Source organism: Spea bombifrons, chromosome 6, assembly GCF_027358695.1.
Source record: "Spea bombifrons isolate aSpeBom1 chromosome 6, aSpeBom1.2.pri, whole genome shotgun sequence".
Classification (NCBI taxonomy): Eukaryota; Metazoa; Chordata; class Amphibia; order Anura; family Pelobatidae; genus Spea; species Spea bombifrons.
Genome location: NC_071092.1, coordinates 32,029,023 through 32,044,591, shown reverse-complemented (window position 1 = coordinate 32,044,591; position 15,569 = coordinate 32,029,023). Strand labels below are relative to the sequence as shown.

At 37.3% G+C, this 15,569-nt stretch overlaps 1 protein-coding gene across 1 annotated transcript; it reads left to right on the top strand.

Moving 5' to 3' along the window:
- The first annotated feature begins 2,218 nt into the window (after positions 1-2,218).
- LOC128500282 (dimethylaniline monooxygenase [N-oxide-forming] 2-like) lies at positions 2,219-13,881 on the top strand. The gene is made up of 9 exons (XM_053469381.1): positions 2,219-2,285; positions 4,834-4,971; positions 5,943-6,131; positions 6,746-6,911; positions 8,799-8,941; positions 10,529-10,728; positions 11,058-11,416; positions 13,198-13,270; positions 13,395-13,881. The coding sequence occupies exons 2-9, from the start codon at positions 4,840-4,842 to the stop codon at positions 13,753-13,755; spliced, it is 1,623 nt and encodes a 540-aa protein (XP_053325356.1). The 5' UTR covers positions 2,219-2,285; positions 4,834-4,839; the 3' UTR covers positions 13,756-13,881.
- The last annotated feature ends 1,688 nt before the right edge of the window (positions 13,882-15,569 follow it).

The window sequence follows — 15,569 nt, the reverse complement described above, 5'->3', positions numbered from 1 at the left end:
TTAAAACTATCTTTGATAGATGGGTAATACACTTTAATTGCCTTTTTACATAATTTTTGTTACCAATTTCAATACTGGTCAATAACTCAAAGTCCTTATTAGACAAGAGCTCCTCTTGGTGCTGAATAAAAGGAAATTTGTAGGGATATAATTGGGTAACACCTGATATCTTTATTGGAAAGTTTAAATCCAAAGGAGGCAATCGTAGAAATAAAGTTTGTCTTTAAAAGTTCACGTAATCACACACACTCTTGGGATACTTTATGGTGTTTGCTAACTTCAAGGAAATTATTTCCATTTATATAATTATTTCCAATTCTTCATCAACAGAGACCAATTGGGCACCAGCAACAAGATATTATTTAATTTTTATATTTTTAAATATAAAGATATATATATAATCGTCTTCTTCAACATTTAGAATAAATGTATGCCTTTTTGGAAAAAAATATATTCTTCTGATTGTATATAATGGTTTATGAGAACCATTAAATAAAATTCCAATGTGAAGGGTATAGTGAGGTGTAGTGAATATCAGAAATTGTATCATCATCTTCAGATTTATGATTTTCAAAATATGGTTAAGTTTTCATAGTAGAATCATAACATGAAGATGTGTGCTGACCTCAAGAATGATACATGGCAGTAGGGGTTAAATGGGGCTAAGACATAACAATTGATGACTAGCTATCAGGTTGATGTTTGGTACCTGTAAGCAGGGCGGACTGACCCATCTAGGACCTGGGTTGTCTCTCGGGTGTCTCTCTGCACTGTACTCCGATCCCCACACCCTGACAGAGTGAGAGCATTTGAAAAAATATATGGTTTCATATGATTAATTGAATTGGCTAGCTTCAAAGATGTCCCAAATAGGAGGGTGCAGGGTGGCCAGGTGTCAAAATTCTAAATTGGAAAATGCACACCTCCCAAATGTAGCTTTTAGCCTTGAAACAACTGGACAAACCTATGCATAGGTGGTATCACTGTACTCAGAAGATGTTGCTGAACACACATTTGGGTATTTGTCAGTGACATATACCAGAAGCTCTAAATTCATACCTGAAGCACACAAAAAAAAACACCACAAATATTGACAAATGCTGGTGGTAAAATCTGTGCATGGAAATAGATAAAATACTAGCATTTGAAATACCCTGGTTTGTCTAGTTTTAAAAAATATATGATTTGATGGGGTAAATTGAATTGGACGGCTTCAAAAATGTCTCTAATAACACATGGAGCAGTTTAAACAGATTTGAGTTTTGAGATACCAATATGCTAATTTTAGTTATTCCCTTATAAAAACTCATGACAAATATTAGACTCTATTTAGCAATTTTTCCATTAGTTTGTATATGAGTAAAATATATTTCAAATAATAGCCAGAAAAGGTATTTTGTTTAAAAATTTTTACCATATTATATTTTTTCATAGTACATTAGATGATATGATCAAAATAATGATATGTAAAGAAAGACCTTTTTGTGCTTACTAACACAATATATAATTTATGTGGGTACAGTAAATGACAGAAAATAAAATCACAGCTAAACAGCAGCGCAGCAAAAAAACTGATCTGTCCTTAAGGGTTTAACAAACCTATGGTAAAAATAAAATGTTTTGGTCATTGGTAAACCCTCAGAACTGAAGGGGTTAAAGAAACATTCACTATAGTTGTCCTTTAAAGAAATGATAGTTTCTAGCTAGTTGTGTGCAAAACGTTTTGTCTCTAAATGATTGTTAATAATGTGTAAATAAAACACCCCAACACATCCTTGCAAATGGTGTGATGGCAAGTTTCTAGATATGAGTTAATGAGTACACGTTCATGGATGTAACCACATTTTTAGATAAGAGTTAATGAGCACACTTTGGTAAACATCTGTGCATAAAAGTTGGCCACTTACATAGATCAGTTTATGTTGCCTGGTGCTCAGCCCTGCAGCCTGCCTCACTCTGTGAATAGGTGCAAAGATTTGAGGGTCTCCTGGTGCAGGAAACAATGTAAGTATATTATTTTTTAGTCGGTTAATTTATACGCATGATTTCATCTACTGAGTTAAAGTGTTGTTGTATTCTCGAATCTGTTAACCCTAGCCTGTCGATACAGAAGTTTTAATTTGTACTGTTCTTAAAGAGTTAAATAATTGTTTTGCTGTAGTTGCAAGGACTTTATTTTGGTACTGTTCCCAGCAGATGGTGCCAAAGGGTTTGCAAGTATAAGCAAGTATCTTTGTTTGTGGAAGCAACTTTACTGTTTCAAGAAAACCTCAGAACACAAACAGGTAAGGCTAAAAAATCTTAGAACCTGTAAACTCAATGCATTGAATGATACACTACATAATTAAGCCACAAAAATTGTAATGTGAGGGCACTGGGATTTTACATAAGAAAGATCCATTGTTTTTAAATATTATTTCATATTATGGAGTTACCATGGAATGCATCATTTAAGAAACTGGCTTTAGGGTTGGGAGTCTAGCATGTAGGTCCAAATGGTTAAGAATGTTTACTTTCGTTTCGGAGTACATTGAAACAGCAGTTGATTTCAGAATTAAAAAAATACTGAAAACAGATTTATAGGAGGGATCATTTTTCCACTGCTTACTTTCTACTCTTAGTGGAAAAATTATTTTGTTGGGGTATTTATAGTACATTTACATTACATTTTTACTTTCGCTGTGTAAAAATGTAAAAATGTTCACCATGAACCATATCCATGCCTATCCCTGCTCCTGAAATGGAGCAAATGTTTGCAGTATTTAAATAAATATCCATGTTACAGTAAGTATATACACAAGTAGGGTTGGGTTATTGATTGGGCAAAATCAGTAGATGCCAAAGCGCCCCTAGTTTTCCATTCTCCCCTCTCAGGCACACAGCAAATGCCAGTGAATGCTGACGTCAGTAAGTACACAGTCCAGGAAAGATCCCTTTGGGCACAACTCATATGACTAACATTAACCCATTACTGTATATGTAACAGTGTCAGCTTTCTAATTTAGTGGGCAGTCTTGTGTTGTCTCAGCGTTCCATCATGGTTTCTTAATGCTCATCTATACATGTAATGGCCTTGTCATGTAAGAATTGTCACTCACTCTAAGCACCACCCAGTGTGAGTGGCAATTGCCAGTGGTGATGGCTATAAAGAGGGGGTGAAGAACAGAGGCATTTTAGGACTGAGGGGCAGCAGAGGGGTTGCTACTTGATAGTATTACAGGGGGACAGGGTTCTGACCAGTATATGGAAAGGGTGAGGAAAGGCTGATGGCTGGGTGCTGGGGTGTACTTAGAGTAAAGGTGCAGTGGGAGAGTTAAGGGAGCTTCCAGATAATGTGTGCGGGAGGTGGGGTGAAAGGGAGAAGAATAGACAGGAGGAAAGGAAGAGAAAGGAAGAGAAAGAAGAGAGAGGATGGGGAGTAGAGAGAGTGGAAAAAGAGAGACGACACATACACTAATATTATGTATAAGCATGGTTCGTCACAGCCTATATGCTTTAAACGTCTTTTGTAAGATACAGTGGATGATATGCCATATCCTGAAATATTAAATTAATAGTACATTGAAAACCTGCAAAACATGGATGGAGGCTTGTTCAAACTTGCTATAATAAATTTACAGATTCAGGATAACATGCATTAAGTGTTTTGACTACTGTGTGAAATCTTGTTCATCAAGGAAAACAAGTAAAATAATGGCATTTAAAAAATATCCTGCTTAGATTAAAAAAAATACAATAAAGCTGGTTTAAATGTTGGTTGTATTTTTTATTTTATCAATAAGTTTTGTTAAATCATTAGAACATGTGCTGTTACTCTTATGTTAGTGAAATATGAAATGTAATCACTAAGGGTAGATCAACCCTAGTTACTATCCCATTAATGTACAAGAACTGATAGCGTGATATCAAATTTCATATACTTTTTTCTGGATATTGTATTGTAAGATCACCTGCACATTGAAAGGCAGGATTAGTCAGTGCCAGCATTCAAAAACTGTACAAAAATTTAGCATTCAACCCTCAAGCTGTTATGTGAGACTTTACCTCTGTGGGAAAATGCAGTTGGGTTAGTTTATGAAGATTATAGGGGCACAGTGTCAGGGACTGGGTCCATCCAGACGACTGTAATGACCCAGAGTGCCCAAAGATTTTGTTCAGGAGTTATTGAGCAGTAGCGGAGTCGGACAGGGCCTGGTATGTGGCCGCACAACCCTTGATGCCCACTCGGGATGCATTTCACCACTTTAAGGTGGCTTCTTCAGAGGCAATACAGTATGTCAAAATTATAATATGAGTATCCTGCCAAAAAAGGAATACATTTTCATGCATATTAAGAGAATGTCATATAAATGTATCCGTAAATCCAAAAATATTCATTATAAGCATTCCTTTGACAGTTAATAGATTTAAAGACCTGATATTTCCCAACAGGCACCTGACTGTGTTTTTTTTGTTTAATTGGTCACATTTTCAGTCATTTTAACGTGTTTTGTAAAAAAAAAATATATATATATATCTATATCTAAATGGGGCTAGTTAACTAACGTCCCAAAACTAGGTTTGCAGCAGGTAGGTTGACATTTGATGATCGATGAAAATAGATTAAGAATATTGGCAGTAGTTTTATTAATGTTCACTGAATCTACTGAATTGTCTACTTTTTATTGTTTTTAGTGTTGGGTGGACATTTTTTAAGCATTTTTTAAGCCTGTTGTAAGCTCATTTTTAGTGCTAAAAAAATTACAGACTGCAGTGACATCAAGATGTTGTTCAATTTGAATCAGCACTCACCAACAAGTAGATACCTACATATGTACATGTCTAACATTATAGGATATAATGACAAAACAAGTGGCAATAATTGGAGCTGGATGCAGTGGGCTAGGAGCCATCAAATGTTGTCTGGAAGAAGGTTTGGAGCCAACATGCTTTGAGAAGAGTGATGACCTTGGTGGACTTTGGAGGTACACAGTAAGTATTTAAAGGTTACAGACACAGGTTATAATGAGAGAGAGCCAAATATCTGCTTGGTAGGTACAAAAGTTCAATCTCAATTAGAGTACATTAATAGTTGAGTAACTATGATGAAAAGAGCTTTTTTATGATGTTTGGCTAAGTTTGTTGCAGAGGCAGCAGTTTTAGAGAGAAGCTATTTCATCACTAAACCTTTGAATTTTAAAATGCAGACTTTTTTACCCTTTAGCTTCAAGGGATAGAACGAAATATCTATTGCACCTCTTACCTGAGTTTGGTCTAAGGGCTGTCCTGTACAGCAGGCAATTACTCTCACAGGATCCGTGTATAAAGTGGATACAGAGGCAAAAGGTGATATTTGTTGACCTTATTTGCATGCGCCTACCCAGAATCCCTTGTGGTTGTGGCAGCACCATGAGATTTCTGAGGGAAGAACAAGCCTTCTGGCTTCTCTGGTGTCTGTAGATGAGTGTTTAATAATACTCAAACCATTCCTGGACCATGTTTGCTTTGTAGCAGGGTGCAATATCCTGCTGAAAGAGGCCAGTGCCATTAGGGAATACCTTTTCCATGAAAGGGTGTACATGGTCTACAACAATCCTTGGCTAGGTGGTACGTGTCAAAGTAACATCCACACGAATGGGAGGACCCAAGGTTTCCTAACAGAACATTGGTCAAAGCATCACACTGTCTCTGTCGGCTTGCCTTCTTATCTTAGTGCATCCTGGTGCCATTTTTTCTCCATGTAATCGACGCATCCAGCCATCCACATGATATAAAAGAAAACGTGATTCATCAGGCTAGACCACCTTCTTCCATGGCTCCATGGTCCAGTTATTATGCATTTTTGAGGTCTTCATTGATACGCATTAGATTTAATAAAACTCACACCAAAACGTAGAGGAAATGCAATATAAGTTATCACGTATAGTGTCCTCCCAGACATTGTTCAAGTTTTCCCATCACAGGAAATGGTAGAAGAAGGAAGAGCCAGTATTTACAGCTCTGTGGTAACCAACACCTCAAAGGAGATGATGTGTTTTTCCGACTTTCCCATGCCAGATGACTTCCCAGCATATTTGCACAACTCAAAGGTCTTGCAATACCTTAGACTCTATGCTGAACACCACCAGCTACTGAAATACATCCAGTTCAAGGTGAGTTCAGTGAGTGGTATATTCAATGAAAAGTTAATTTATCAGAAACAAATAACCAATTGACCGATAAAATCAAAATGCTGCATTGACTATACTGTCTTGCTGTTCTTTTCCCACTGTGACGTTGCACAACATATCTGCCGCATTACTTTTCAGCACTTGCCTCTAGGAGATGATTGACCAGTCCACATTCTAAAACATAATTTTGGCATGAGTAAGCTGTTAGCTGGAGATGTCTAACTTTCTCCAGGGACCAAGATAACTAAGCGAAGTAGAATCAGAACATTTAGCTTTGTACTTACCGGTAAAATTTGTACCAGTTGAAATGCAGACTTTGTTTGTTATCCATGCAGTCAGACCTTAGGAACTCACTGGATCAGAAGAAATCAAGAAATCAAACAAACATAGCAAAGATCTGGTTAAGTAAAAAATAAATATTCCTTCACAATAATACATGATTCCATTGTTATATCGGCGCCGTGACATTTTTCTGAATTTTTAATTTCAGTAAAATAATCAATGTGTATGTGTCAGAAACCCACCCTGAGATTAGCTATTTTCACTTGACATTGTAAGCTTTTTCTAGCACACCACAATGCATTTCTCTCTTATAGACTGAGGTTTGTTGTGTGACGAAGCATCCAGATTTTGCTAATACCGGCCAATGGGAAATTGTAACTGAGAAGGATGGGAGGCATAAGAAGAAGACAACATTTGATGCCGTTTTAGTTGGCAATGGCCATTTTTTTAAACCGTATCTCCCCCTTGATTCTTTTCCAGGTAATACCGACTAGCCCTTAAAAAAACAATATGCTTTATTTAAATGAATGGAGAAATATTTAAATGAAAGGAGAAAAAATAATACCTTTATGTAATGCACCTTACAGGGGTCATAAAATGTGCAGGTATGACTGCCTTTGCTCTCCTGTTACAGACTAATCTTACCTAACAGGTTGGCAGAAAATATTTTGTTCCAAAGAAAAAAATTCTACTTTTCCGATTAATACTATCCCTTGTTGAAAGCATAGATATATAAAATATTTTCGATCATTTTGAAGTTGGAGACAATGAAAACTTGATTTAGTCAGGCACAAAAAACAGGAAGAAAATGTAAAAATACTTTTAGATATCTTTGTTAACTCATTCCAACTTAAATACCTTTCAATTGCTTGTGATTGGCTACTTTGGAGAAACGCCACCTTTCCAGTGATGTTTAAATCTATTTTAATTTACCAAAATGTAATCTCTCAGCAGACCACAAATGCCTTGAGGTTGACAAATGCTATTGCAACAGGGATTTAAGTTAAAAACAGAATTAGATTCACTCAATACTGAAGTTGACCCCGTCTCAGAATATTCCTTAGTAAATGGTACCTAGTTCAAAGCCTAGAGGGTATGGTTTTAGTATATAATCACACATTACTAGAAGCAGATGTTATAAAAACATTCTCTAAATTGATGCCACTGTTGTGAAGAGATGAAAATGTTGAGGACTGGAGATGAGAATTACTGCTCTAATCTTTATGCTAAGTCAGCATGGTCCAAAAACCAAACGTATCATGGGCTATTGCAATTTCCTTAAGTTAGCTAGGTTTAGTCTACTTTGGAGTTAACCCCCTGTGTTGCCATTTCATTTAAACGGCAGGTTAGTGTCCCATACAACTCCACCAATAAAACATGCTTATTAAAACACTTTGTAGGTAATTTAATATGTGTTCTTCAATCTGCAGGGAAAAATAAAGCACTCATGTTAGGAGAAGCTGTAGCTCCAGAGCCGTAGTGTGCTCCCCCCTCTGTGGTCCCATTTTCACATCACTTTAGGCTGATTTTAACCTTTAAAGTAGGTAAACAAAAGCAGCAGAGTCTATTCAGATTTAATCTGTGATCCTTATCGTGCAGCTTTATCCACTGAAAAACTAAACAAGTGAGAGAGTAAATAATGCAATACCTGTTTTTTTTCTTTTCCTAGAAAGTATCACTTTTTCGCTAATATTGTTGCTTACCATTTTGTATGAAAATGAAGAAATCACCTATTATCTTGCCCCATAGCACTGACCTCATATTGCAATTTCTTAATTCCTCCCTATTGTGCTCATTTAAACAATTCAAATTTGAAAATAAAATTGCCTTTTTTGAGGAAGCCAAGCTCATTATTCCGATGCGCTCACATTGTTTCAATGTACTTCATTAGTTACAAGTCCCCCCCCCCCGGTAACTAACACAAACTCTAGTAAAACTCACTTTAACACACATACACTTCCACATACACACTAACTCTCACATACTCACGCTAACACACCTCACACCCCTTACATTGCCTGAAGCTTTTTTTCCATAGCTTTTGTGTGTGTAGGCATGCTATTACTATAGGGTAGCATAACATTGTGTTAGCGCGACCCCACTCTCCCGTATCATGTTAGGTGAGCATAGACTTTAGACCAGCTTGCGGGGATGGATTTTCCCCCCTAACTTCGTACGAATGTCCGTAAACAAGACTAGATACAACAGACATAAAGGAAGTGAAAAGGTACAATTTTTTACCTGACATTCGCAGTTATGGCGTTCTTGTATGTATGTTTATTGTATATATAATGTGTAACATAAAAGTGAATAGGATGGTAAAATCACACTGATTTTTTTTTGTCCTTTTATTTTTTCACATTGTAGGTATAGAAAAATTTAAAGGCCAGTACATTCACAGCCGTTTCTATAAGAAAAGTCAAGATTATCACAAGAAAATTGTACTGGTGGTTGGAATTGGAAATTCAGCTGGAGACATATCTTCTGAAATCAGTGGCACAGCCAAACAGGTTAAAATACCTTTATGTGTGTACATGTATTTGCCCGATTATAAGATGACCCTGATTATAAGACGACCCCCCAAAATCTAAATATTAATTTAAGAAAAAAAGAAAAAGCCTGAATATAAGACTACCCTATAGGAAAAAAGTTTTAATAGTAAATATTAATTCATGTATTCAAAACAATTTTTTCATATTTAATAAAAGCTATGATTGAGAAAAAACATTTTTCCTTTTATTTGCCAACCTGCCCCCCCCAGTTATGCAAATCTGCCCCCAGGCTTGCCACTTTGCCCCCAGAAATGCCTTATACCCCCCCATTTGCCACTCTGCCCCATGATGTGCCTTTTAACCCTCTATATGCCACTCTGCCTCCAGAAATGTCTTATACCCTCCTATATGCCACTGTGCCCCATGATATGCCTTTTAATACCCTATATGCCCCTCTGCCCCATGATATGCCTTATACCCCTATATGCCACTTTGAAAGGGGGTTGAAAGGCATATCATGGGGCAGAGTGGCATATAGGGAGTTAAAAGGCATTTCTGGAGGTATATATATAACTGCTAACTGCAGTCACACTCCAATCAAGCCCAGGCAGCCAGCCACTCCCCCTTACACATCCATGCTATCACACACACACCATTAATCACACATACTTGCTCATAAACCCTCCCCCACCCCCTTATCTGAACTGCAGATCTCTCAATCGCAGACTTCTGCAGGGACCCGGCTGTGCGAGCAACTTCTCTGGCCCCGCCCCCAGAGGAAGCAAGGAGGGGGGCAGAGTCATATGACGACTCTGCTGGCTTCCTGTTCTCCTGCTGCTAGTACAAGAGACGCTGCTCGCGACCAAAGCACCGGTAAGCAGCCTGGCCCTAGCTGACATTTTTTTGAGGTCTGATTAGAAGACAACCTCGATTATAAATCGAGGGCTATTTTTCAGAGCATTTGCTCTGAAAAAACCCTTGTCTTATAATCGAGCAAATACGGTATTTCAATCGTGAGATTAAGCGCTGCGTAAATTGTTGGCACTATATAAATAAAAGATAATAATAATAACAGACAACCTTTTCTGAAAGGACAACAGACCTCATACAATACGATAAGTTGTTCGTGAGTCAATAATACCCAAGTGAATAATATTCAGGATTATCACCTCATTTAACACTAGTTTAATTCTTACACAGTTTAATTCTTACAATCAGCTTCTTTTATTTTTCTGGAGAAGTTTTGCCTGCTGGACATGAAAGTCCTTCTTTCTATGAAATGTTATAAGTGTCTAAAAATCTATATGTGCTTGTTTCCCTCGTTGTCTCGCGCTTTCTCGTTAGACAATTGTAGCCCAAATGTTTTAGAGGAAAGAACACTTTTTTAACAATTTAGCAGAGTTTGCTAAATAAGGAGCCATGCAGCAGTGCTTTTTTATAATGCTACTCCCATGCTGATGACACCCAATAACCCACTTCCAGCGTTATTCACAAAAACTCAAATAAATCCATTTTGTTTTTTTTAATAAAGATTCAACATCCTTTCCACCTACTTTTAAATCTGTACCATATATATTATAATTCTAATGTATACTCTTTTGTTAGGTATATCTCAGTACACGTCAAGGATCCTGGGTGCTAAGTCGTGTTTCACAACAAGGATTTCCATTAGACATGATGTTCTCAACACGGTTTCATTTCTGGATTACTAATGCTTTATCTGATGGTGTTAGAGCAAAGATGATTGAAAAACAGATGAATGGGTGGTTTAACCATGCAAACTATGGTTTACAGCCTAAGGACAGGTACAAGTTACATTTGTTACATGACACAGCATGAATTGGTAAACTAGATAAAGTTCATATGAAAACCTGAAGGACAATATTTAAATATAGTTTATGAAATGCACTCTGTACAGATGAATGGGAGCAACCAATACTGTTCAGGTCTGTGAAATAAAAACAAGTAATTAAAACCTACAAAAAGTGAAAACTATTTTTGAGGTGCCATAGCTGGCAGGTAAGTACAAGGGGAGATATCCACCAATATTTAACAAATAAGATGTTTACCTATACTCTGTGTGAAACCTATAAAAATTATTGCCTTTATGTTAATAGTTTTCTGCGTTCTACAGGTCTACGTTAAAAGAACCAATTGTAAATGATTTCCTTCCCAGCAATATCCTGTGTGGAGCTGTCCGAGTAAAACCCAGCATCAAGGCATTCACAGAGACTTCTGTCATTTTTGAGGATGGAACAGTAGTTGAAGACCTGGATGCGGTTATATTTGCCACTGGATATAGCGTCTGCTTTCCTTTCCTCGATGACTCTATCGTCAATGTTAATGAGGACAACAAAGTCACACTGTATAAATATGTATTCCCTCCGCATTTAGAAAAGCCAACACTGGCTTTTCTGGGAGTCCTCCAACCATTTGGGGGTGTCATACCGGTCGTGGAACTACAGTCCCGCTGGGCCACTAAAATTTTTAAAGGTTAGCATGGTAGAGATTTTAAACTTCAAAACAATACATGCTTAAATCCGTGCAGTAGATATCCTAGTACCTTTAGGTCTTTAGATTTTTTGTCACTGGATATATCAAAGTATAATATAAAAGTATAATTTCTAGATTACCAGATATCCGATGACATCTAGTGATATATAGCCTTTCTCACGACACCCCTGATATAAGTGGATCATATTTTTTTCCTTTACATTGCTCAGTTTCATATGTGAGAAATTGTTGGATAATTTCACCAAGTTCAGATACACAGACAAGTCCTAAATTAGTTTAGTTCCAGGGGCCCAGAAAAAACCTACAAATAAGGGCAGGTTAGCCTAGCAAAAGAAATATCAAAACCTATATTGCCTATGTGAAAATATAATTGTCCCCTTAACCCTAATACCTGTTGTGCCACCCTTGCCGGCAACAAATGCAATCAAGCATTTTCAATAACTATAAAGAGTCTTACATCACTGTGGAGGAACTGTGTCCCATTCTTCTTGTAATTCAGTCGCATTGGAGGGTTTCCAAGCATCAACTGCATTTTTAAGATCATACCACAGTATCTCATTTATATTCCAAGTCTGGACTTTGACTAGGCCACTCCAAAACTTTCTTTTGACTAATTGCCCTGCTGCATAACCCAACTGCTTGAGCTTCAGGTCACAAACTGACCTTCAGGAGAGCAGAATCCATGGTTCCATCAATTATAGCAAGCTGACCAGGTCATTAAGCAGCAAAGCAAATTGTTAGTTTTAGATCTAACCATGTCTTCCAAAAAGTTCAACTTTTGGCCCAGCTGCCCACAGAATATTAGCCCAAAAAGTCGTAGAGGTTTTGGTAAATGTAAGATGAGCCTTTCTGCTCTTTTTTGGTCAGTGTTTTTCACCTTGCAATTCTCTTGACTTTTCAGTGAGATCTGAAGTTCTTTACATGTTAGTCTGGGCTCTTGTGTGATCTCCTGGGTGAGTGATCGATGTGCTCTTTGAGGAATTTTAGTAGGCCAGCCACTCCTGGGAAGATTCACTATTGTTCCAAGTCTTCTGCATTTGTAGATAACAGCTCTCACTGTGGTTTGCTGGAGTCCCAGAGCCTTGGATGGCTTTGTAACCTTTCAAGATGGCCGTCAATTACTTTACTCAATTACTGTCTCTCATCTGCTCTTGAATTTCTTTAGATTGTAGCATCATGTACTACATTTTGAGGCCTTTTTTGTCAAAGTTCACTTTGCAAGAATATTAGATTAAACAGGGCAGGCAGTAATTATAAATTTAATTTGGTATATTGACTGATTTAGTAACTAACTGGCAAATTACTTTTTCAAATAGGGCCAGGAAGGTTTGGATAGCTTTTTCCTTTTGAAATGAAATCATCTCTGCAATTTCTATTTACTTAAGTTGTCTTAATAGAAGGGGCTAATACTTTTTCACAGTGCTGTGGTGTTCTACATTTTCACCTGTGTTTTGGATATGAATGAAAAGACAAGTTTTACCACAGTTGCCCAACACATTTCTCTCCTTTTGTTATGTTATAACTGCACTTTTTTATGGTAATTTAAGCCATTCTTTGTAAGGGTGCAGTGAAAAACATCAAAACTGGAAAGAATCCTTCGTTTTTAATCTTATCATGCAGCAATACAGAAAAACATAAGCTATAGTTTAACTAAATTCATTTAGTTATAATAAAATATGCGAAGGATTGAGATGAACATTTTCACATGTGTGCCTGCTTTCTGAAAATTTAACAAAATACTATGACATTGGGTGTTCTAGGTGCTGCTTGTTTACCTCCGGTGTCCAAAATGGAAGATTATATTAAAAAGAGTGAGCAACTCAGAGCTAAGAAGTGAGTAAAAGCCTAAAATATTTTATTTTCTGGCCAAGCTTGTTATTGCTACCTTCATTTTCTTAGAAACATGCATATTATAGACGATGGTGATATTTTAATGATTTCATTTCCCTGTTCACAGCTTCACCAAGTGTAGAAATCAGAGTCTTCAGGCGCAGTATGTTGAGTACATGGATGAAGTTGCAATGGAAATTGGTGTCCGTCCCAACATAATGCGCTTCTTACTTACAGACCCCAAACTTGCTTGCAAAGTCTTCTTTGGGCCTTGTACACCCTATCAGTATCGTCTAACTGGCCCTGGCAAATGGAATGGAGCCAGGAAAGCTATCCTGACCCAATGGAACAGGACTCTAAATCCATCCAGGACCCGTGTTGTTTACAATTCTCAAGAATCAAATTTTAAGAGTCACTTAGGTTATTTGAGTTTGGTAGCAGCTATCTTCATATGTTTATTTTGCATTGCCTTAAGTTTGTTACTTTAAAAGCTGTTGTATCGTTTACAATTGTGTGACAATCGGGGCCTGTGGCAGCTGTGCCTTGGGCCCCTCCAACAGCCAGCATAGCCTGGAGGTCGAGGTCTGTGCAACCACTGACATGGACATCTTTAGTAGATGTCAGAGATCTGTGCACCATCTGCTATTGGAGAGTGCCAATAAATAAGGTCATATTCTGGAACCCAGCACCATTCACACTGCAGAGGAGGCAGCTGCACAGATCTCCACCTCTCTCACATCAAGATGCGATTGGACTGGGGGGTCCACTAGGAAGCTTGCTACCAACTCTTATGCATAGAGATGGTCCTGTACCCCCCAGCAGGATTGAGATCTGGGTTACTGCACATGAGCTAAACATCCTTTGTTTTATAAAGTAAATCTTGATTGCCTATTTAGTTCATGAGATGTACCTTCACGCCCTAGACACTATAGACACTTGTTTTTTATTTAAAAACATTTTCCCAGAACTCTAAATCAAGTATGGTTTGACAGACCCAATTCAATGATTTACTTAAGCATATTGTTTTAATTACAAAATAAAAAGGCATTCCAAAAACATTTTTTATTTAGTTTTAGCAAAATATATTAAAATTAGGAACAGGTGGTGGTGAATCCATGTGCATTAGAGGCTTAACTTCTGTTGGTGTTAATTGTAAAACTAGTTTGGGTTACTTGGGCTAATTTAACTAGCAATAAGGGTAGTTATCGCAATCAGTGTATTGGTATGATTATATTTGATAAGAGCTTAATCATCAGCTTATTCTAGAAAAATCTCTCCATAATCGTTTTAGGGACATATAGTGAGATCCTGTGTTGCTAACCATCCATCTATATAGATGCATATATCTATGTATGTACTTATAAAACCCATATGGAATAAAAAAAAACAATGAAAGATCCCACTAATTGTTGATTTGTAAAGACTGCACATAGTTTCATGTATTAAGGTAGTGGGTGCTACGTACCGGAAGCCAGAACCCATACAATACAACCCGATGTCCCCAAATAACCTCAGAGACCAACATAATGATTAAAAACAGGCCACAGCATTCATTAAACTTTTCACAGAATACAGAATACAAACAGAAAACAGGGAACATTCAAAGTTTATTATAAATAACACAGATTCTTACAAAATAACTTACTACAATAACTTAAGATAAACTAATAGTATACAATAACTTAAAACTGTTCCTACCAGCCACCCGCTAGAATCTCTGCAGGGTTCTCACCTCCCCCTTGTCCACCACAAATCCACATACCCCCAATCAAAATGTTGAGTACAGACAGCCTTAAAGCTTGGTGGGCATGTCCACTGAAAAGCAACTTTAATGTATACTGTAAGAGGTTATGGGAAGGATTGAGACCCAAATCGTCTTCCCTAGCATTTCCTTCTCCTCTAGTTATTGTCCCTAGTTGGCAAGGACATACCACCAGCTAAACTGCCTCTGGAATAACTAAATGAAACAGAAAAAAGAAAAACCAAAAAGACAGGGGGCAGGCTGACCAGTTGTCAAAATTCCAAGTTGAAAATCTGAGTTGTGAATGTCCCAAAGGCCGCTTTCTAGCCCCTAATCAACCAGACAAACCCATGCAAGGGTAATATCACTGTACTTAGTAGATGATGCTGAACACATATTGGGGTGTTGTTTGGAAGTTTATACCAGGAGCTGTAAATCTACAGTATCTCACGAAAGTGAGTACACCCCTCACATTTTTGTAAATATTTTATATATTTTCATATGGCAACGCTGAAGAAATGACACTCTGCTACAATGTAGTGAGTGCACAACCTGTATAAC

What these genes read in the sequence shown, in the direction of transcription:
- LOC128500282 (XM_053469381.1), top strand. Translation starts at nt 4,840, where the DNA reads ATGACAAAACAAGTGGCAATAATTGGAGCTGGATGCAGTGGGCTAGGA. An exon ending in GTGGACTTTGGAGGTACACA is followed by an intron (nt 4,972 to 5,942) that starts GTAAGTATTTAA and finishes TTCCCATCACAG; the next exon opens with GAAATGGTAGAAGAAGGAAG. An exon ending in CCCCCTTGATTCTTTTCCAG is followed by an intron (nt 6,912 to 8,798) that starts GTAATACCGACT and finishes TTCACATTGTAG; the next exon opens with GTATAGAAAAATTTAAAGGC.